General features: G+C 48.3%; 1 protein-coding gene and 1 long non-coding RNA gene across 2 annotated transcripts; both read right to left on the bottom strand.

Moving 5' to 3' along the window:
• Positions 1 to 2,574: 2,574 nt before the first annotated feature.
• Positions 2,575 to 7,055, bottom strand: LOC125429176. The gene is made up of 2 exons (XR_007243958.1): positions 4,682 to 7,055; positions 2,575 to 3,030 (listed from the first exon to the last, which is right to left on the bottom strand). It is a non-coding gene; the product is annotated as an uncharacterized LOC125429176 (long non-coding RNA).
• A 1,587-nt stretch (positions 7,056 to 8,642) lies between these two features.
• LOC125429181 (cold-inducible RNA-binding protein-like) lies at positions 8,643 to 19,068 on the bottom strand. The gene is made up of 7 exons (XM_048490050.1): positions 18,915 to 19,068; positions 16,172 to 16,285; positions 13,505 to 13,611; positions 11,462 to 11,555; positions 11,294 to 11,372; positions 9,935 to 9,998; positions 8,643 to 9,350 (listed from the first exon to the last, which is right to left on the bottom strand). Exons 2-6 carry the CDS (start codon positions 16,272 to 16,274, stop codon positions 9,935 to 9,937), a joined length of 447 nt encoding a protein of 148 aa, XP_048346007.1. The 5' UTR covers positions 16,275 to 16,285; positions 18,915 to 19,068; the 3' UTR covers positions 8,643 to 9,350.
• Between the last annotated feature and the right edge of the window lie 4,622 nt (positions 19,069 to 23,690).

The following is a 23,690-nucleotide window of genomic DNA, read 5'->3' as shown; positions in this document are numbered from 1 at the left end:
GCATGCAAGGGAAGAGAAGTGAGGGAGGGAAGAGAGTGAGGGACAACATGCAAGGGACGGGAGGAAGGAGCCAGGCGACCTTCCTAGATTCCCCTAGAATACCGCGGTTACAGTTAAAGAAAAAAACCAGGCAACACATTACTCAGGGAGTAAAGGGTCAGATTTTACAGCAACCGGGCGGACATACTCTTTGAATGGCACCGTTGGCGCTATACCCTCAGAAAGGAGGAGGTTTCCCCAGAAGCGACACCCATTGCCACCAACCAAACTTACTCCCAGGTAAAGGATCATGACCAGCCAGCCTAGATGTGTGGGAGGGGTGCCTTTCCATACCCCCCCCCAAGGAATGCGGGCACACACATCACTGACATCGCATAGTATCAGGCTGCGTGTTTGCATGAGCACGTACTGCTGGCCTCTGCAATTGATTTGCTGCTACTGTTCCTTTCCCATTTCACCACAATAAGCCACAGCAACGTGTGGCGGGGCCACGCTAGTATATATATAAACTAGCGTGGCCCGGCCACGCGTTGCTGTGGCCATGCTGGAAGGGGCTGATGGGAATTGTAGTCCATAACATCTGGAGTGCCAAAGGTTCGCCACCACTGCCCTAGAGCTTCAAGGCGGTCTGCCATCAATTTCACGCAGCACCAGTGCTGCCATCAGGTTACAGCAGCATAATGGAGCACAATAGGAAAGAAGCAGGAAACTGGGCTATACTGTAGGGCAGGGGTCTGCAACCTGCGGCTCTCCAGATGTTCATGGACTACAAATCCTATCAGCCCCTGCCAGCATGGCCAATTGACAGGAGCTGATGGGAATTGTAGTCCATGAACATCTGGAGAGCCGCAGGTTGCGGACCCCTGCTGTAGGGTGACAGAAAAGCAGCCAGACATCGATGCCAGTCTCCTTTCCTTTGGCTCTGCTGTGACGCTCTTATAAGGCGGCTGAACTCCAATGAAGGCTCAGTGTAAAAATGAAGTGGTCCAGAAAAATCACTTCATCCCTGAAATTTCTAGCTGAGGACAGAACTCGGGGCTTGCAATCTGCAGAGCACCTGCATTTGCGTTCACCTACAGCACCAGCCCTTAAGAACACACAACGTTGTTTTATTACACAGCCGGAGCCTGGGCCTCGCAGCGTTAGAGTCAGCTGTCCTGGGTGCCATCTCCGGGTTGGAAGATTCCTAAAGATAGGAGGGTGATGCCCGGGAGAGGGTGGGGTTAGGAGAGCTCCATGGGGATGTGAGGCCAGACAGACCCACCTCCAAAGCTGCTTCCAGGGAAACAGGTCTTTTTGGAGAACAGAGGTCCTCTTCAGACCCTACCTTGAGGTTAGTAACTCGGAGTCTCACCTGAGCCCCTGGACAACCCAGTCCCTGAACATCCCCAGCAGCATGTCCCTTCTCTAGTCCTACCTCTTGTTTCAACCAGGTGCTGCTAGACTTGCTCTCCTCGGACATGCTGGTTCCTCCCTGCCCTGTGGGTTAAGGATGACCAGAGGCTAACCAAGACAACCACAGAGCTGGACCACTGCTTAGTTCTGTCACGGTTCTGATTTCCCCCGACTTCCTTAAGCACTCACATTGCTAATTTGAAAAAAAAAAATTAGGGAAAGGGAAGGTGCAGCTGTGGAAGTGTCCCTGGCCAACTCAGGCTTGCCTCTGCAAAACAGCCATGAGGGGACACCCTGCTGCTCAGGAATACTATGCACTTAGGAAACGGAGCATGACCAACAGAACAGAAACCTGGTTCACTGTTCACTGATGTCAGCGCCCTGCATTTTATGTTGGGGAGGGCGGGGGAAACAGCACGGGTTACTTTGCAAGCAGGCCCCTCTTCAAGGAGTCTGAGAACCAGAGTTGCAGTCTTCTGTAGAATACTAATCTTTGCACTGGACCTGACGTCTTTTCCTTACGCTGTTTTAACACTGAAGATCCTTTGCACAGTGTGTGGCTTTTGGCTGAACAAAAGGGTAGGTTAAAGTGAAGACCTGCTTTTGGGCAGGACGTCCCTGGGACCATTTCTCTTCTGCAGACAGGAAGGCCCAATGAGGACAGCTTTGCATCCGGGAGTTTTGTCCCACGTCTCTAAAAGGCAGGCTGCAGATCACTGCAGTGGAAAACAATCTGCCATTCCTGTCCCAGTCCTTTCAGAGCAAGAGAACAGAATTTATTATTATTTCGGCCTTTCGGCCAGCCATTAGAACCAGAATCCAGATCAAGAGGAATCGCTCTGTGGGGGCAGCAAGCCTCCTCAAATTGAAGCTGATTTATGGTTGCCCCTCAAGTTGGCTACAAGGCAAGAGAAAAGCGGAGGTCTTTTTGCCATTGCCTGCCACTGTGCAGCAACCCTGGCCCTCCTCACTGGTCTTCCGTCCAAATACCAGCCAGACCCCACCTTCCTTTGCTTTTAAGATCTGATGACAAAGGGCCAGCCTTGGCCACCCAAATGATGGCTTTTAGGTAAGTAAAAACCACACACAGCCCTCTTTTCCAGGTGACTCTTCAACAGTGCAGTGTGACATCAGTGCTCCGGTAGTTTAATTTTTGTTAAGACAAACAAATATTTAACCTTTTTTTTTAAAAAAAAAGTTTATTTAAAAAGAGGTTCTGCCACAAATATATCCATGGAATAGGACTGCAAAGTGGGGCTTGCTCAATGGCCACAAAGATTGCGGACAGGAAGCCTGCAATACATGTCAAGGCCATCCACTCAGGATCTCGTTACATGCCACCCAAAAACGTTACATTTCTAAGCCTACTGACTTCACTACTTTGGACTGTGCTTGTATCTTAGTCCTGACACAGCCTGTGTGCCCTGTGCTTGGAGGCCATCTGTGTTCAAAGGTGGCAGGAACACCACTTTCAGGAGTAACAGCCAGTGCGGATTCCCGAGTGCCATTCTTCAACGAAGAGGGATGCTGCTACTACCCAGAGGATCTGACGCGATGCGCTGCCAATGTGCCGAATGCACCTAACTCTGCTTCTCCTTCACAGGTGAGTTGGGTGGGGAAGTCCTGGACAGGAGCCTGCAAAAGGTAACAGGATGGATGACGGCCAACCCACTGAAGCTCAGCCCACACAACAGAGAGATGCCGCTTGTCCGTGACAAAGCTGCAGAAGGACGGAGCAGCCAGCAGGTCGGGGTGTGTGTGTGTTTGTGTTCCACCTGAAAGAAGCAGGTTCGTAGCTTGGGGTTGCTACTGGCTGCTGGCCTACAGTTGGAGGGAAATATGAAAGGAAGAAACTACAAAGTTAAGACCTCTATAAAATGTAAGCAAAATCATATAATATGAATATATATTCATGTAACACACAAAAATCCAAATAATGACATATGTACTACATGACAGTGTCAAAAACACCATCACTTTAACACACAATTTAAGGGTTGGCTTTTATACCTTGCTTTTCTGTTGTAAAGAGTCCCAAAGTAGTTTAACATTCACCTCCCCGCCAAACAGATACCTTGTGGAGTAGGTGCGGGCTGTGAGAGTTTGGAGAACTGTGACTGGCCCAAGGTGGAGGAGTGGGGAATCAAACCTGATCCTCCAGTTTAGAGTCTGCCGTTCTTAGCCACTACACCACGCTGGCTCTTAAGGCTATGTGAGGGGCATAAGATGAGAAACTGGATACTGCTCTTTTGAAAAGTGATCTTCAGCTTGTTTGAAACCTTGCCATTAATCTGATGCAAGTTTTACGCGGCCTCACGTGAACCACTTATGAAACTTATGTAGCCTTCAGTGTTATGTAAGCTTAAAATGTATATTTCAGTGGCACTTTTGATACTGTCACATACTACATCTGGAATGGTTATTACTTGGCCATTGATTACATTTTCATAGTGTTGATGGGGCTTTTTATATTTGATACACTCTTCTGGGTTTTTGTGTCTTTGTTACATGAATGTACATGATATATTTATGAGTGGCTATTTGTTTACATTTTGTAGAGCTCTTAACTTTGTAGTTTCTTTCTTACCACAGTTGAAGGAAGAAGGTCTCCTACATGGTACCCAAAGCCTCTTTTTCAGCTTTGGCTGATATGCCAGATGTGGCTGTTTCTCAGAGAGCGGGTGGGTGCCAACCGTGGCAGCCCATGCTCGGATTCAATCCATGCTTGAGTACCATCATGCACTCTACACGGAGCTACCTTTGAAAACTAGAAACTTCAGCCAGTCCAAAATGCAGCAGGCATACCATCATCGGGAACAAGACACAGGAATTGCATTGCTTGTTGCGAGATGTGCACTGGATACCTGTCCGCTTCCAGGCATCATTGAAATTGCTGGGTTTTGCCTTTAAATTCCTAAATGGTTGGGGACAGGGTACCTGAAGGACCGTTTCAGGTTGCTATATTTCATTTTATGACTCTGGTTAAATTATATTGTCCGTTTATAGATTTTCTTGTACTTTTCTTTCACCATCCACTTTGAGCAGATTTCTGCAGAGGTGGCATACAAGTTCTCTAAATAAACAAGCAGGCTCTAGGGCAGTCCCTGCGCTCAAGACCAAGCCCACTGCAATTGTTCCAAGACAGGGTTAGTTGTCTTCTGTTGCAAGAGCAGAGATGGTGCTACTAAATGAGCGTTCCCCAAGCCCCCGAGGCTTTAAAATGGACCTCTTGATCAGAAATGCCATTTTGAGAATGACCAGACATAACACACAAGCCAGGAAGTACCTGAAGGGAAAATCCATTCTCAACTCCAGCCGTGAAGTAATTCACTTCCAGGATCCAAAGTTCCCCTTCCACCTGTCAAATAAAATCATGTTACCATTCTAGCTCAATCTCGGGGTACCAGAAACATCTCGTCAACAGAGAGAACTGGGGGTAGTGGGCCCGGTTCTTTTCAAAAACAGGCTGTTAGCCCTGTGACAGAGGATTCACACATCCCTCTGATCCTACTTGGGGAAATTCCACTGTCTTTCTCACAAGGGATTTTACCACTTCAGAAGGATCCCCTATGATTCTATTTAACACTTGTCTGGGCTGCTTCATGTTGATCCTGTACGGAACAGGGACTTGGATAAAATGGCCTGTCGGGCCTCTTCCAACTCTTATGATTCCTCACAGGGTTCTGCTTACAGGTCACATTTTCCCCACCACTAGGTAATATGACCTTTCTGAAGTGCATCATAATATACTCTCTAGCTTTACAAATATTTTTGTCCTCTCGGCTGTACAGGGCCCACGTCATAAACACAACAAAGACATTTCTGAATAGGTAGCATCTCTTTGCATTTTCAAAATGGGCCCCTCTCTTGGCTTCCTGAGTTCAGCAGCCTCCAGCACCAGGCAACCCAATTAAGTCTGCAACACCTCCAAATCCTTGAGAGCTGCAAATGGCAGATCCATGTTCTACCCACAAGCCATGAAAATCTCTCTTGTTCAACGTCTTCCTCTCCCTTTATGAATTTTACATCAAGCACAACGAAGAGCTTGAGGGAATTCAGAAGTTTGTGTGTCTTTTTGGGTCAGTCCTAGCCAAACCTCCCATCCCAAAAACACAGCAGGCAGGCAGGCAAACAACCGACCCTGCAGGCGCCTATAGCAGCGCTGCAGTCAAACGGCAGGCCCTCTTATGGCCTTCACCAGATATGGCTCTTCACACACACAACATCTTTACTTTTAAGGCACAGTGAAAGATGCATTTATCTAGACAGCCTCAGGTTAGTCTGATCTGGCCAGATTTCAGAAGCCAAGCAGTGTCAACCTCTCAGGTTTTGGGATAGGAGGCCTCCAAGGAATACCAAGGGTGAGTGACTCGGAGGCAGGCAGTGGCAAACCACCTCTGGTGACCCTTTGTCTTAAAAATGCCACCACGGGTTGCCACGAGTCAGATGTGACTTAACAGCAAAACAGTAGTTGAGACACTGAAATAACCCGTTAGGGAAAGCAACGGCAACTTTTTAATGGAATTAAAGGGCAAAGCAGACACAATTGCCCTGACTACAATTATAAGTGCTTGGAAGCTAAGCAGGGCAGCTACAGTTAGTACTTGGACAAGAGCCCACCAAGGAAACCCCCCAGGGCTGCTCTACGGGGAAGGCCGTGGCAAACCACCTCTCCTCATCTGGTGACAACCCCTTGGGGGATTGCCATAAGTTCATTGTAACTTGCCAGCACACAGGTTATGCTAGGGCTCCTTGGAGATGCTTTATTGAAAGGGAAATGACGGCAAACAAGTTTGACAGTAATCCAAGTTGGAAGATTTACAACAGCACACTACAACCATCAGTGTGCTCCTGGGTGTATTTATTACTGAGTGTGAGACTGTGTAAGTGTACAATTTCCAAATAAAGGATTTACAACTGTTAGTTGGCTGTGGTGGGTTTTCCTGGCTGTGTGGCAGTGGTCTGGTAGATCTACCAGACTATGGCCACAGCCCGAAAAACCCACCACCAGTTGAATCCGGCCATGAAAGCCTTCGAAAGTATATTAAAACTGTTAGTTTAAGCTGTGGAATCTCCATGCCTATCCCTTGTGTTGGCTACTATGAATTGACCAAATGGGTTCTTACAGTTGGTCCTTGCTTTCTCCATTTTGATACAATTTGGCTCTTTTAATTATAAAAGACAGTGGGCCCCTGGGTTACTGTCCTCATGCTGGCTTAACTAGCAAACCAACAGTTTCCCACTTCATGGGTCCCAAAGTACCTACACATTAGCTCCAGCTAAGATTGGAAATTGTTAAAATGTTTTGTCAGATATCTATGAACTACTGGGCTGGATCCCACAGAGCAATTCCACCAGTAGGAAGTGATTTTCTGCCAACCATGCCCCTCCTGCCAGTGACCTCCAGCTTCCCACAACATTGTTGGGAGGCGGGGGGGGGGTGGGGGGGTGCGCTCCCCGAAGGCATTTGGCCTGCAATGGGAAATAGCAAGGCAGATGTGCTAGAAATCTTTGTGAATGGGAAATGTTTGGCAGGATCCAAACCCGTTATCAATGCTTAAAAGAAACCACGTGATGCTCTGTCAAAGCCACCCCAGACTGCTCTTGCCAGCCACAGTAAAAACCTGAAGCGGGCTCAGAGAACAAACACAAGCGGAGGACTTTACCTGAGGTGGCATCGGGGCCGACAAACTCTCCAGCATCCGCAGAAATGTCTCTCCAGCAGGTGAGAACAGGATGCCAGGAACCACAGCAGGAAATCCTTTTTACACCCAGTTTTGTCCCCCTTCACACATGAGCTCCCTTTTGATACAAAATAAGCCTTACTGTAGATGAGATAGGAGCAGGTTGACTATAACCGCACAAGCCACATGGGGAGGGCTGAGGACTCACTACCCTGCAAAAAGAAACCCAGTGCCAAGAAAAGATGAATTCAGCAACTGGTAAGATTGCCGGAGTTGAGTAGGTTTGGATGTCGCACGATTGCTCAGCACTTCCAGCTTTGTGTAGTTTATTCTGGTTTTGAGTCACTGCAAAGGAGCTCTGCAGGACGTCCTGCCCCCAAATGGTGGAAAATGTGCAAATCGATCTGCAAATCCTCTCTGCAGGGATTCACAGAATGGAAGCAGAGCACTAAGAGTTCCTCCAATCCCATTTTCTTGATCAAATTCACTTCCTCCCTCCCAGGTTGCAATTAATGCTGCAGTAGAAAAACTTCACAAGGACTCAGTGACCTGTGTTGTACTTTTGGAAATTAATATGGGAAGAGAGGGTTCTCCCCACAGACACAGAGGGGAATCTGACCACTGTGGGTGGCATTAGCCACCTTTCCAGCATGTCATTTTTGCCAGGTCCTGCTCACGTACTCTCAAGCACTTCATTTTCTTTCATGGCAAGCAGAAATGTTGGACAAGCTTCCCAGCTCAAGAGTTTGCCCATTATTAACGACATTCCTTTGCAAAGTGTAAGCACAGGGGCCTGTTTATATCCCAAGACGTATTCAGTTCTCAAGGTGAATGAACAGGCCCAATTTATATCCACCATGAACACTGCATACCCTACACTATACATGCTCTAGACCACTGGTGGCGAACCTATGGCACTCCAGATGTTCATGGACTACATTCCCATCAGCCCCTGCCAGCATGGCCAATTGACCATACTGGCAGGGGCTGATGGGAATTGTAGTCCATGAACATCTGGAGTGCCATAGGTTCGCCACCACGGCTCTAGACCATAGGTGTCAAACTCACGGCCCTCCAGATGTTATGGACTAGTTTCCATCACCCCTTGGCAGAATGATGCTGGCAGGGGATGATGGGAACTGTAGTCCATAACATCTGGAGGGCCGAGAGTTTGACACCTGTACTCTAGACGATGGCTGCCAGATCTGGGTTGGGAAATACTGGGAGCTTTGGGGGTGGAGCCCAGGGCTGGATCTCAACAGGCTCCATTATCCATAGCATCCATTTGCTTCAGGTGAGCTGATCTTGGTCATCTGGAAATCAACTGTAACAGTAGAAGACTTCCAGGGGCCACCTGGAGGTTGGCAACCCTACCTTCTACAATTCATACAGTGCCGAAAGAACTCCCTCAAATTATGGAGGTTTGAAGTGGACCACCTTAACTGTGCACTAAAACTCCTAAAGTGCCTGCCATTCAAGTGTTAACCAATTGTCTGACATCTTGTGGCCTTATGCGGTGCCACGGAACCAACATGTCGAAGTGTTAAAACGTCAAGAACAGAATTCATTTTCAGAAGGGTATTTAATAGGCTTCGTGAAGCCAAAGAACTGAATACAGGATATCCTTAACCACTTTTAGTACAATATCGAGTTACATGTGTGTCTTCCAGTTTAAAAAACGAACAAAAAAAACCAAACGAATTTTGTCTTCAAGAACAACTTGCTAGTTCTGCAAGCTTCAGTTCTAGGTACATCATACAGTATAAATTCTGATTTCTGAAGATCAAACACACGAGTCTCCCTTTACAATCAAGGGGGTCTGCCTTCCACCGTACCCCTTCCTTATTACACCATAGGACTTTTACAAAACTACAAGGTATTAATGGATTTATAAAAACAAGGAGGATCTTTTACACCTTGCTCAAACTCTGGGGAATTTTAGGCAAAACGTAGGCTGGAGCCCCAATCTTAGCTTGTTAAAAGAAATCTGGGGAGGAGGTGGGGGGAAAAAACCAATAAAAGTTATTTAAAAATGTTGAAACACACCTGTAAAAAGAAAAAGGCAAATTAAAATGTTTTTCCTCCAGAAAGCTCTTAACAGGCCATCTTGTAGCAGAAGCTGTTGGGCTGCATGTGATCAGACTACAAAAATGGGAAGGGGGAAATACAGGTAGAGAACTAAACAAGATTCAGCGAAGCTCCAGAAATCTTTATAAATACGGCCATTGGAAGGACGATCTTGATTCAGGAAGGATTTATGCTCGGTGCAAGCTGAGGACAAGAAGCAGGTACAAATCGTAAAGCATGCTGAAGAACACGGATAGCATTCAACTAGTCGTCTCCCTCCTCCCTGCCCGCGGCAACTCTTTCAAGCCTTAAAAATGACACTATCAATGTATAACACTATCAACTAATCTGAACAGCCAGACTTTTGCTTCCTGGTTTTCATTCCTCTTTTAAGGCACTGCCTACTGTTGAGTAAACACCCGCACACGCTTTTTAAAAAACAGCAAGACCCTATTAGGAACATGGAGGCTTAATTCCCACAAACTTACAGTACAGGGGAAGTTCCGTGTTTGTAAAAAGCCACGGTCATGAATTGTACAGACTGGCCCAACAATGTCACTTAAAAAAAAAAAAATTGTGGATGGGTTTAACTGCCTCAGCTTTTCATCCATGCTGCAGGCGAGCTCACCACATGCATTGATATTAGACTGCTGACGAGAACAGGAAACTTTCTGGCAAAGTTAAGACCAGGTGGTTAGCAACTCTGGACACTATGCTTCAGGTAGCTGCTACAGACCAGGAATTGATGCCAATTAAACCCACTGGACCGACGCAAGGCACAAACATACCTAGTTATCGTAGTTGTCTCTGTAGGAGCCCCCAGAGTAACGGTCTCCATAGCCTCCCTGATTCCTACAGCAAAAAGTACAGAAGATCAGTTTAGGATGTTGTTGAGGTCCAGAATTTCTTTACCAACGTAAAAGGTTGGTTGGAAATAGAACCTCAATAGACAGAACATCATTTCTGAGCTTTTAATAAAAGTCACTTCCTCTTGTTACAAGAGTTTCATCTTTGTTGCTTTACATGATCAGAAAGACTGCGAGAAGCCGAACATGAAAACAGCAACATCAATTATGGGGAAAAGCATTGTTGTTCTACTCCATATTAACCATTGTTTAAGATGGAAGAACAGCAACTACGTATTCATTACTGTTATGAAGTTCTCTGTAGTCCACCACTGGCTTGCCCTTGGTTTCTCAAGTATCAATGTATAACAGGATCTACACAAAGTAGAATTAACTTCTGATGCAAACTTATTACAAATTACCACTGTCTTCCAACTGCAGCCAAGTAAGCATCAAGAAAATGTGTACAAATTAGGATGAAGCAATAGAAATGTTGGGAACCACCAGTGTTCAAGGCAGATTTGTACATCTAAAGCAGCCTGAAGAAACTGCCAGCTGAAAATCAAAGTTGCACAGAAGCTATGGGCAACTTCTATACTTAGTAGTTATATTCCTGTGGCATATGGCAGGAATAGAATGTAGGACAAGGGTGCGGGTGTGCCCCCCATCAGAGGGGACAGGTTCAGAACTATCAACATGGCCTTGCCCCTGGAACACTACGTGAAGGAAGACGATCCAGGGAAATACCATCATGCTCCACTGATGGGGAAGAACGACAAGATCACAGCATCTGCCCAGTGTGTTGACAAAGTTAACACACACTTCAGGGTCAAAAAGAAACAGTACATGCATCACTTGATGACATCCCCCGCAGCCAAGTCACTGCAGCAGACAAAGGATATCGGATCTGCAGCAGCACTGTCATGTGTGCCACCCGTGCTAAAATCCAGCAGAACTCAGGACACAAAAGGATACTCATTTCTGCCAACAGAAATGCCTTCCATTAATGGAATTTCCCTGCCTCCCCCCATAACCTCCCTGAAATGCTGCTCCTGGGGAACAGGGGATGACAGAGAATGCTTAGAACAAAGTCCAAGATTCTGTGGCCAAAATTGAATTTTTTAAATATCCGCAGGTAATAGTCCAGCATCTTAAATGCTATAAGTTGCTGGCCAATGGGAAAAGGTGCCTCACATCCACGCTGCGGTGCATTATCTGGTATCTCCAACCACAGTTCAATTTTCTATCTGTCCCCAGCTGCCCAGTCTGAGAGGTGCTGCAAATTCCATCAGGTGGGGTTACCTGCTGCCATAGTAGTCTCTGGATCCCCCGTAGCCACCGCTCCTGTTGTCGTAACGACCACCTCCATATCCTCCACCTCCTGGAACAAAGGCAAAAGGATTTATTAACTTTTGCTGTTTCCGAGCAACTGACACAGAACAGAACAGCAAGCGCCAAAGGCAAACTCACCTCTAGAGAATCCACGTCCACGGCCTCTGCCACCAGAAGAGCCACGGGATGATTTTCCAGCCTGGTCAACCCTGATCTGACGGCCATCCACAGACTTGGAAAGAGAAAGAGTCAGCGCTAGTGCTTTGAGAGGCTAGTGTTAGGCGGATCACACGCCTCACGTTTCCAAAATAAAGGCTCATGGTAAAGAAACCACTTTCCCTGTTACTGGGAAAGCTTTAAAGGTTTTTTTTTTTTAAAAAACTGGACCCTTTCATATCACAAAGAGCCCTTCCACCTCTGTTGAATGCTTTGAAGCAGAGAATGAAGCATTATTCCCTCACTAAAGGTGGCCTGCACGCCACTGATAAGGGCCCACGCTTTATCTGTGGTTGCCCATGCTTCATGGAATGGGCCTCCCCAAGGGGAGTCAGATACCACCCTTGGAAGCTTCCAGCAGGTGTTGTAAGACCATTTTACTCACCAGAACTGTTCATGAAATAGATGTTTTAGGCATTTTATTAGGCTCAAGGTGAACTGGGGTTTTATTTTGAGTTTTTAGTTATGTATTGTAAACTGCCTCGTGCCATAGAGTATAAATGCTTTAAGTAACACACACAGAATGATTCTCCATCTCTGACTTTTCTATATGCCTCTGTCACTTCTTCCCAGACGAGGCGTCAGCTATCAAGCCAAGGCTACACTCCAACGAAACTTTAGTCATGCTGAGCCAGGTAACCAGGCTGGGTCTCCTAAAATGTATTTCTAGTCCTGACTAGGCAACAGGAATCAGAAGGTTTGTTTTCTCACAGATGGAAAACTTAAGCTCATGTGAATGCCCCATTCAACTACTTTGTACAAGTTATTACATTTGACTTCCATTGGCAGACCTGAATTTCAGAATGTCTTATGGGCCTTGTGGGCCCTGGGCAACAGTAATGCACAAACTGGTTAAGTCGCAGAGGTCCGCAACCTGCAGCTCTCCAGATGTTCATGGACTACAATTCCCAATTGGCTATGCTGGCAGGGGCTTTGTAGTCCATGAACAAATGGGACTTGTAGTCCATGAACATCTGTAGAGCTGCAGGTTGCAGACCCCAACTTACTTTGTAAAAATAAAGAGTTGTTTTCACTTATCAAAAGCCGTCAGCATGGCCATCACATGCTGGTAGGGGCTGATGGGAATTGTAGTTCCTGAACATCTGGAGAGCCGCAGGTTCCCTACCCCTGTTCTAGACCATAAGGAATCTCAAAGCGACTGACAAACTCCTTCCCTTCCTCTGCCCACAGCAGACACTTTGTGAGGTAAATGGGGCTGACAGAGTTCAGAGAACGGTAACTGGCCCCAGGTCACTCAGCAGGCTTCATGTGAAGGAGTAGGGAATCAAACCCAGTTCTCCAGATTAGAGTCTGCTGCTCTTAACTACTCCATCATAGATGGACCAAGTAATGCGATGGCACCCCATGTCTACCACGGAGATACCCTCTGCCATTTTAGGGATGAAATTTTCTGTTTACAAAGGCTGCTGACGGAAAGGGGGGGAGAGAGTACCTCGCTGTGACTGGACTGTGGCAGGCAGGAGAGAGAAGGATAATGGAGTTTAGGTTCTTGAAAACAGCCCTGGGGGAGAGGGAAGGACAAGAGTCCCCCTCCTCACACAGAGAGCCCCTGTGGCTTTTGTAAACAAAGAAAATCGCACTATTAAAATGGCGGAGGCATTTCTCCCTGTGGGGTATCCAGAGAAGCCAACACGTCCACCTGGGCCCTAAGATTTACTGCAGGCTCAGTGCAGGGAAAGAACAGCTCTGCTTGGCTTGCCTCCTCAAGAGGAGCAGCACAGGGATGTTGGAATCATTCACAGAAAATCACTCTTCAGCAAATCCACAGATCACAGTTGCAAGAAATCATACAGGCAAGTGATGCACTATTCTGCAGGCGCAACATGGAAGCCTATTTTGGACTGGGAACATGAGCAAGCCCGTTCCAGTTGCGGTACAATTGTGAAGGAGGGGGATACACAGCATTGTACAGCCCGGGACGGAGGACTGCAGGCATCAGCTCACCTCGCCATTCATGGCCCTCATGGCATCCTTGGCATCCTCAGGACGGCAATAGGTGATAAAGCCGAAGCCTCTGGACCGCTGGGTTTCCCGGTCTTTCACCACCACCACTGCAAAGGGGGAAAGAGAACAAGACACTAGTCAGGCAGCTGAACTGGGACTATCTCGATGCCACCATTAGCTGCATCCCGACATCAGAACCACAGCACCTACTTTGGATCAAATGCCAAAGGACTTGCAAGACCTCTGTGCTCTTCAGATTCACTAAAGCAGTTTCCATTTTTTCCACACATGTACCCCTTGGCAACCTATTTACCTAAAATTGTACCTCCACATTAGCAAACAAGTTACATTTTTCCCATGTACCCCCAAACGCTCTGGTGCACACTCTGGTGCTCTGGGCAGTGGTGGCGAACCTATGGCATTCCAGATGTTCATGGACTACAATTCCCATCAGCCCCTGCCAGCATGCCATAGGTTTGCCACCACGGCTTTAGGGGTACAGGTACCCCAGGTTGAGAACCACTGCACGAAAGAAACAAGCTTCACTAATTAATCCGTGACAGCCTTCTGTTCAGAGTAGTGAAACAGGGCACCAGCACTGACGGAGACCAGAAGTGTGTTTATCGGCCCAACTGCCCATTTAGTAGCTCTGCCTCCAGGAAGCGCTGGCTTGCACATTAGGCAGTCTTGCACAATATGAATGGATACAGTCACGTTTGCCTCTTTGGTATATCCTGAAAAGCAACAATCCCTTTGAAAATGAAGGAACAGGCAATCTGGTGAGAAAGTTACCTGTTCAGGCATCTCCAGCTCCTATCTACAGAACCGTCCAGCCTGACATGCTGCACAGACAGAAACTCAGTTTTGGTTCTAGACATCAAGCGAATGCCAACCAGGCAGCAAAGTGGAAGCAGGCAAGCAGAGGTAAACACTGATTGAGGGTTATTGTTTGACCTTCCACAAAATCAGACAGGCTGTCTGAATTCACCTTAAAAGATTTCCAATGTCCTCTGAGCCGATTTTCACATTACTACTCACAAGTACAAAAGGCCCCAAATTGCTGCAGGCCTGAGCTGTCAGATCATGTTAGGGACAATCTGGTTATTTGTATTAAAGTATCAGATGAGGATCTGGATTTGAATCCCCGCTGTGCCACAGAAGGTTGCTATTCAGCTTCACCTTCCTCACAGAGTTGTCGTGAGGATAAAATGGCAAAGAGGAGAATGGTGTAACCCCTTTGGGTCCCCACTGAGCAGAAAAGTAAAGGAAGTAAATAATCATAAATAAGTAATGTTAGTCTTGGGAGTAGAAATTTCAACAGGCTTGAATAAGCAATGAGGTAAGTAGGAAGAGTTGAGGAGGACAATCAGTAAGAGGACACTAATGAGGCCTAAATAGGCAAGGATTTGAAATGGTCTAGCTGAGACTTTCCAAAGCACGAACCAGAGCTCTAGAGAGCCTATCAGCTTTACCAGCATGGCCAATTGGCCATGCTGACAGAGGCTGATGGGAATTGTAGTTCCTGAACATCTGGAGAGCCGCAGGTTCCCTACCTCTGCTCTATACAATGTGCACTCCTCTGTGGCAACTAGCAAGGGTCCCTTGGGTGACCTAGTTTTGCTCCCTACACAGAACCACACATGCAGACTTGCTACTGGAGACCTTGTTGGCTATATTGTAGAGCCAGCGTGGTGTAGTGGTTAAGAAAGGGTAGATTCTAATCTGGAGAACTGGGTTTGATTCCCCATTCCTTCACCTGAGTGGCAAAAGCTTATCTGGTGAACCAGATGTGTTTCGGCACTCCTACATTCCTGCTGGGTGACCTTGGCCTAGTCACAGTTCTTTGGAACTCTCTCAGCCCCACCTACCTCACAAGGTGTCTGTTGTGGGGAGGGGAAAGGAGCTTGTCAGCCACTTTAAGTCTCCTTACAGGAGAGAAAGGTGGGGTATAAATCCAAAATTCTTCTCTTCTTCTCGTTTACAAAACACTCTCTCTGTAACTATTAACCTGTTGTCTATTTTTATGAGTGTTAAGCACCAGGCAAATATGGTTTTTTCCCCATTCACTCTTTTCTGGTTTTGGTATTTGCTGTGCTGCAAGCATGGTTTCCCACCCCAGAAATGCACTATTAATCTAAAACCAAGACTACAAAATGATGAGTATTTAACGGTTAGCTAGCAATACAACTTTGGGAAAAACAGGTCATGTAGTTTATTTTTGTCTCATAGTGCATGCATGCTATTTTTGAACTAACATTTTAAAAATGCTCCCTTTATTTTTCAAACTACAGCCTCCGTACATGCTAAAATCAAACAGGAAAACCCAGACTGAATTTGAACTTGACTTTACACTATACCTAACCTATACACTATATACTAAAGTGCAGTCTACTAAATGTTACAGAAGTTTGGCCAATTACATACAGCAGCCCAACTGCGTTAAGGAATGTCCGGTTATCCTCAATGCTCTCCACTAGGCAATAATTCAACATTGGATCCTGATCTCTCATTCTGGCATTACACTGCTGTGATGCATGACTGACAAGCTTTTACACTTCTGACCGTCATGTGCCTGAAAGTGTGCACCATGGTACGTGTGCAACCACCCTCAGTGTCCGCAGCTGTGACACCTCAGAGACCCAAGGCGAGACTGATGCATTTCCTCACCTTCCGCAATGTCTCCATAGGGGGAGAACAACTGCTCCAGATTCTGCTCATTGGTATCGAAACTGAGCCCTCCGATGAACAGCTTTCCTTCATCCGACGCCATTTTGGAATAATCTGTAGGCAAACAATTGCTTGTTTAAAGCTGGGCCTCATAAACTGCACCCCAACACACCAGTTTAATTTCCCAGAAAGGCAAAAGATCACCACTATTTCTCATCTCTCATTTGGCCACCTGAAACCTCTTTGGGAGAGCATGTTTCTTTAGCTGCACCCTGACATACTGGATAATTTGGTGACAGACTGTTGATTAGAAACTACCTTACCCACACAAATGATCATGGCCAAAAGCTCTCCATGTAGGTCAACTGGTATCTACCCCTTGGCAAAGAGAAAAATTCACATGCTCATACCCACACAGGGATAAAGAACAAACCTACAAAAACAAAACTGGCCCCTATTTTCTTTTCCCAAACCCACTGTCCAGCATTTCAAGTTTATGCTGTTTACCTTCTCTGACATGCACCAAGGCAGAGACGTTCCAAATGAGAATGGTCATCTGTAGTTGTTAGATGTAGTTTACTACCAGGCTCCCTGTTCTTACATACATTTATATGGAGGAAAATCTCGCTATGGTTAACCACCTTTCTGGTTAAAGGTGCATGGGGTCTTAGTTGGTTCAGAACTGGCCATACTTTCTAGGAAGAAAACTTTTACTGTATGCATATTGTATCTTCTTGACTCGAATGTGCTCACGGTCCCCATCACATTTTGTGACAATTTCATTAAATTTTTATACCGCCCTCCCCCAAGGGGCTCAGGGCGGTGATCAAAACCAAGGGGGTGATCCAAACCCATCTCCCTGGCCATGATCCAATATTTTCTAAAGGACAGTCATTCTGCATAAACATGCACATGTTTTCTAGAAAAGGGGACTACTTCACCAATATTACCTAAGAATAAAAAACATTCCTTCTTTTGCATTCTTCCTTCCATAGAACTCCAAGCATGTCTGTTTTCATGCCATTGCTTTTAAGGTTGTTACTTTTAATGTTTCTTTAACGTCTTTTAAAAATCCACACACACAGAGGCAACATTGCAGGCTCATATTTGTGGATTTGCAAGGCTAGGTAAAGATGGCCTTTCAGGGGCAGGAAATCCTCAGAATTCCTGGCCAACCTGGCAGGCTGCGTCCACTGTCTTCACAGTTCTGTAGAGTTTGATTAAAGGTACTTATGCTTCAGAGGACAATCTTTACCCTGTTAATAAACTTGGGTAAAACATTTTCATCCTTCAAACACCAACTAGAAATACTGTTTGACCAGGGACCTATATTGTGAAATCCTGTATGTTCAGGCAGGAAGTGAATTCTGTATTGTGAAATCCTGTATGATCAGGCAGGAAGTGAATTCTGCCACAGCCATTTGCAATGGTCTGCCCAAGGGAGGGGTCTGAGAAAATGAAGGGACCAGAATACCCCAAGGGAGCTGCCTTCTACCACACAGGGGCATTGGGATGAAGACAACTGACAATTCCATTTTGTGTTCCACAGGCCTCAGGAGTTGCTCAACTGGGTTACACAGATTGGTGTCTCACCCTTTGTGGCTACTGGCAACAGGATTCAAGTGATCCCCGCAACCATGAGCCACCTCACTATGATCCCCAAGTGTACAAGAATTAGGGAGGTAATCTGGTACCCCTGCTTGTAAATCTTACTAAACTCAGTGGGACTTGCCTCACACATGTCCAAGAATTAAGGAGGTAGTCCGGGAACCCCTGCTTTTAAATCTTACTAAACTCAGTGGGATGTGCTTCCAAGGAACTGTGCCTCCCACGTGTACAAGGAGGTAATCCGGTACCCACGCTCATTGGTGGGACCTGTTCCCAGGAAAGGGTGCCTTTGATCGGGCCACACGGACAAGGCACAATGGCCTTCTGAATGAGCTCCAGGGTTATCTCCCCTATAGAGACTGGCATCTATTCGCCATCGACCAGGACCCTGCAAGAAAGACTTTCAGTCACGTGACGATACAGCCTCAAATAAAACAAGGAGATAAAAGTTGTTCTGATCTGCTGAGGGCACCGACCATTTCCTCTGACCTGGGGCTAAGTAAACATAATTCCGTTGTGCTCCATGGTCGCCTCTCTCGGAGAAAAGGCGGCTCTGCAGACTGGAATTGCGAAGATGGGAGGAGAGAAACGGCGGGATTCTTCACCCCCCCTCCCCAGGGTAAAATGGCCGCGAGCACGTGGTCTGGAAGAATGCGGGGAGGCGAGCGCAGCGCCGTCTCCCACTCCTCAGACGAGGGGACCCCCCTCCCATTCACGGGCATGCGCGGAACAGCGCGGCTGCCCTCCCGCGCTTAGCTAACGGCTTCTGCGCAGGCTCAGCGGCGCGAGCTATCTTCCCCCCAACCCCCACCCAACTCCTACGCTGCAAAGGACCCCGCTCCTTGTTCGTAGCCGTGTGCGCCATCATCTAGCGCACGCGCACTGCGCCCCACCGAAGGCAGCGGTGTGCTTTTTCCCGCCGGCGCATGCGCACGGCGGCCCGCTCGTTCTTTATGGGAAACTGCCGCCGCCATTTTGTGTAGCGTCTCTCCCTTCCCCCAGCTCCGCGAAGGGGGGGGGAAGGCCCTTCTCTTTGCCGCCGCCGCGCCACCCCCCTCAGAGCCCCTTCCCCCCGCTTCCCGTGACGGCCCCGGTATCCCGCTGGAGGGAAAGGAGGGCGCGGGGGGCCACTCACCCGAACGAGGGGGCTCTGAGCCGGAGATGCGCGGAGGTCCGTTAGCCGCCGAAGCAGGAGCCTTTCGGGATGGCGGCAAGAGAAAGAGGCGAGGACGACGAAAGCGAGGCTGCGCTTAAGTCCCGCCCCGCCGCGCGAAGCCTTGCGCACGATTGGCTGGAGGAGAAGGGGGCCGTGCTGCGCTATAATAGGGGCACGCCCACTCCTCCATTATGAGTGGCACTCAGGGTTGCAGCCCCCCCGCCCCCGCCCCCGCCCCATTCATTTCCAAGCTGCCTTCCCCCCCTCCCCCCCTTTTGCAACCGTCGCCCTTCGAGAAGCCGGATTCGGTTTAAGCATCAAGACTGCGATCCCAGACACGTTTGCAAAGGGGACCGGGCCTGAAATGCGGAGTGCGTGCAAAGCACCGGAGCTGAGCTCTCCCGGCTTCCTTGCGTTTGCACCGGCCTTTGATCTGGCAGCCAGCTCTGACCAAGGGCCAGTGGCAAATCTTGGGGAAAAGCTACATTCTCTCACACCAATACATTATGTTCATGCATGTTAGTGGTCCGGCTCCCGGCAACCGCATGCATCCATGTCCCCCAGAACCTTGCTGAGGTTTTTCACACTGAGGGCTGCGGCTTCCTTTGCAAGCCAATCCATCTCATGATGGGTCTTCTTTTCCTCTTGCCTTTGACATTTCCTAGCAGCAGAAGGCCCTTGCTTTCACATCCTGCACGTGAGCTCCCAAAGCCACCTGGTGGGCCACTGCGAGGAGCAGAGAGCTGGACTAGATGGACTCTGGTATAACCCAGCAGGCTCGTTCTTATGTTCTAGCATTACAGTCTTTTCTTGTCTTCTCATGTGATCAAGGTATGTTAGCCTCAGTTTAGCCATTTTGGCTTCCTTTTAGTTCAGATTTCATGTGATCCAGAACCCACTGATTTGTCTTTTGGGCAGTCCACAGTATCCAATGCAGCTTTGAGGCCCAGCTGCAAGCACCTTGTCTTTTCCTCATTTTACCCTTTGGTGAAACGTAGTTTCTAAATTTTTAAAAAGCCATAAACAAGTTATGAAAGCAGAAATGCCTGAAGAGGTGTGGAGGCAAATATTTCCCAAGGCCCCAAGGGGGACAGCTGTGGGTGGGTGTTGCCTTGCTGCAATGAGCTCCTGGGGAGCTGACATTCACCCCTTGAGGCCTGATTGGAGACCTGACCCCTACTCACTACTACAAGAAGCTCAGAATGGCTTTCACTGTAGTCTCTTTCCCTGTAGGTGCCATTCTGAGCTTCTTGTAGTAGTGTTGGGATGAACGAGTACTGGACAGATCTCCAAGCTGCAAGTGACCAGCCTATGATCACGGATCAGCCTTCATGTCAAGAATGGGGATTCACACTCAAGCCTGCCGGATCCATGTCTACAGCCCTAACCCAGGGGCGTAATGAGGCAGCCCTGGGCAAAACCTGAGTTGGATGCCCCCCCCCCCCATGGGCGGCCACTCCACCATGACCAAATTTTTTTGCACCAGGACATTGGTGCCTGCAGGGGGTGCATTTGTAGACATATCAGCACCAAAATTTCAGCATATTATCAGGAGACTGTCTTTATGCTACTCCCCAAGTTTGGTGAGGTTTGGTTCAAGGAGTCCAAAGTTATGGACACCCAAAGGGGGTGCCCCATCCCCCATTGTTTCCAATGGGAGCTAATAGGAGATGGGGGCTACAGTTTTGAGGGTCCATAACTTTGGCCCCCCTGAACCAAACTGTACCAAACTTGGGGGGTATCATTAGGGCAGTCTCCTGATGAGACCCTGAAATTTTGATGATGATACGTCCAAGAATGCCCTCCTTGCAAGAACATCCCGAAATTTGCCCAAGAATCTTTGTTCTGCATTGAGTTTTCTGCATTGCCGTCCATGGGGGTTGCAGGCTAGGGGGGGCACATTTCTGAAGGCACAGTCTCAAAACTTTCAGGGTCTCATCAGGAGACTGCCCTAATGATTCCCCCCAAGTTTGGTGCAGTTTGGTTCAGGGGGGCCAAAGTTATGCACCCTCAAAACTGTAGCCCCCATCTCCTATTAGCTCCCATTGGAAACAATAGGGGATAGGGGCACCCCCTTTGGGAGTCCATAACTTTGGACTCCCTGAACCAAACCTCACCAAACCTGGGGGTTAGCATAAGGACAGTCTCCTGATGATACGCTGAAAATTTGGTGCCGCTAGCCTAAAAACTGCACCCCCTGCAGGCCAAAAAGGAAAACCACTAAAATACCCAAAAACGAACCCAGCATTTTGATGCCCCCACAAGGTGATGCCCTGGGCAGCTGCCCACCTTGCCCAATGGGCATTACGCCAGTGCCCTAACCACCGCGCCAGTCTAGTTCTCAAATGCAAAAAGCACGGAGTAGTATATCTGGGAATTAGTTTAGGCTAAGTGGCCAGCCCAAGGTGACCCAGCAACATCCCTTGCAGAGGAAGGTTTTGTACATAGGCACCCTTAGTCCTACCTAGTGCAATTCTCTTAACCACTGCTTCAGACTAGCGTGTGGTGGCCACGGGAGATGATGAATGAATTCATCCAGGGATGAACCACTATCCTGCCCTGAGGTCATCGAGCATCACACTCTTGATAGATTTTGAAACAAGAATCCTTTGGCCATGGTCTGGAGTTCAGTGAACAGGGCTGGGCTATAAAGAAGCAAGGCTAGCTTGGATTTTTGGTGGTCAAGGGCAGAAGGGGACTTTTGAAAGGGAGGCCCAGAAATCTATTCTGCAGAATTTAAGGCACCTGAATATGGATCATCAAGGAGTTGCTGCTGTCACCTGCAACAGCTGTGGAATGTTTGTTTTTCTGCCAGAGGATATGGTAGCCACACCTGCAGCAAGTGCAGGTTGGTTACTTTGTTAGAAGAGAAGGTACAGCTGCTTGAAACACAAGTAGCTGCACTTCAGCACATTAAGAAGAACCAGACTTTCTTGCACAGAATGGAACAGACGGTCCTGGGTGGAGAACCCCCCAGGAACATCTATCTCTGAGGAGGATGGTGTTGGCAGCTCTCGATCAGAGGAGGGGGTCAATTGGAGAAATGTAAGCCACAGAAGCAGAAGGATCAGGGAGAATTCTGTGAATTTGGAACTCCAGAATTGTTTTGATGAGGATAAGGAACAGGCACAGGAGGAACGAACTGAGCTCTCAGAGAATGCACAAGCAACAGAAGGTTCAACCCATGAAGTGCAAAACCCCAGAGGAGACGGGTAGTGGTGGCGGGAGGGGGGTCCTTGCTAAGGGGGACAAAAGCAGCAATTTGCAGACCTGACAAGATGTGTCGAGAGATGTGCTGTCTCTTTGGGGCAAAAATCTATGATGTCACAGAGAGTCTGAGAAGCCTTGTCAGGCCCACTGACCATTATCCAGTGGCGTAGCGCCCGCGGAGCGGGGAGGCATGATGCCCCGGGCACCCCCAGTGCTGGGGCGTGGTCAGGGCGTGGAGGGACGGGGCAGGTGCCACCAGTGCAGGGCCCGCACGCCCCCCCGGGCGCAGTTCCCCCTTGCTCCACCCCTTATCCCTTCCTTTTAATCAGAACAAATGACACTGCTAGACCAGGGGGCGGCAACCTTTACCACCCAAAGAGCCGTTTGGACCCCGAAGATCTGCCGAGCCAGAGAGGCGGCTCCACTCCGGTCCGACCCCTCCACTCACCTTTCCTTCCAGCCCTGGGAGGCGGAGGCGTCGGGCAGGGAAAACCCCCTCTACCTGATGGAGCAGAGTGGAGATGGCGGCTGCGGCCTGCCTGGTGTCGCCGCCTCTCGTGCTGCAGGAGGCAGCGGTACTGGGCAAAGAAACCCCCTCTTGGGCAGAGGGGGGATGGTGGGTGCTCTGGAGGGACATTCCCTCTGACCTCCAGGGGTCGGAAGGCAGTGTGGGCGTGTCCCTCTAGCCCTCCAGAGCAATGCTGGAAGGAGAGGTGAGTGGAGGGGACGCGAAAAGCGGCACCCCCACGCACAGAGCTGCCTCCGGTTCGGCCCTCCGCTCACCTTTCCTTCCAGCGCTGCTCTGGAGGGACACGCCCACGCTACCCTCCAGCCTCCAGGCCACGCGGAGCCGCAGTATAAGGCCGAAAGAGCCGCAGGTTGCAGACCCCTGTGCTAGACGCAGCTTTCGAGACATCGGAAAGGATTTTGAGTCTCTTGGAAGCTGAAAATACTGCACAGGTTGTCCTTTCCTCTCCACTTCCAGTTGAAGGACATGGAGATGAATTGCTGGCTTTGCAGGTGGTGCCGCCAGGAACATTTTGGCTTCTTGGACCTGTGGTCTGCGGTTTCATGGAGAAGGACTCCTGGCAAGGGATGGGCTACACCTCACAGCTGTAGGGAAGAGCATGTTTGCTAGGAGATTGACAAACCTTATCAGGAGGGCTTTAAACTAAGTGAAGTGGAGGAGGGAGACAATATTCAAATGAGAAGGAGCTTACCTGATACTAGAGAGAATAGGCTGAAGCTTACAGAGAGAACTGAGCGAATAGCTCAAAAAACTCAGCAGCGAGTTGGACAAAGCCTTAAATAAGCACCCGCGGGGCCTTAGATATCGCTACACTTATGCTCAAAGAATGGGCAATAAACAGGATGAACTGGAACTCTTAATACGGTATAATAAATATGATATAATGGGCATCACTGAATCCTGGTGGAATGAATCTCGTGACTGGAATGTAATAATTGAGGGGTACAACCTATTCCAGAGAAATGGATCAACTAGGAAAGGTACGGGAGTAGCACTATATGTCAGGGATGATTACA

Source organism: Sphaerodactylus townsendi, linkage group LG03, assembly GCF_021028975.2.
Source record: "Sphaerodactylus townsendi isolate TG3544 linkage group LG03, MPM_Stown_v2.3, whole genome shotgun sequence".
In the NCBI taxonomy this organism is placed as follows: Eukaryota; Metazoa; Chordata; class Lepidosauria; order Squamata; family Sphaerodactylidae; genus Sphaerodactylus; species Sphaerodactylus townsendi.
The sequence above is the reverse complement of the archived record's forward strand: the minus strand, read 5'-3'. Positions and strand labels throughout refer to the sequence as shown.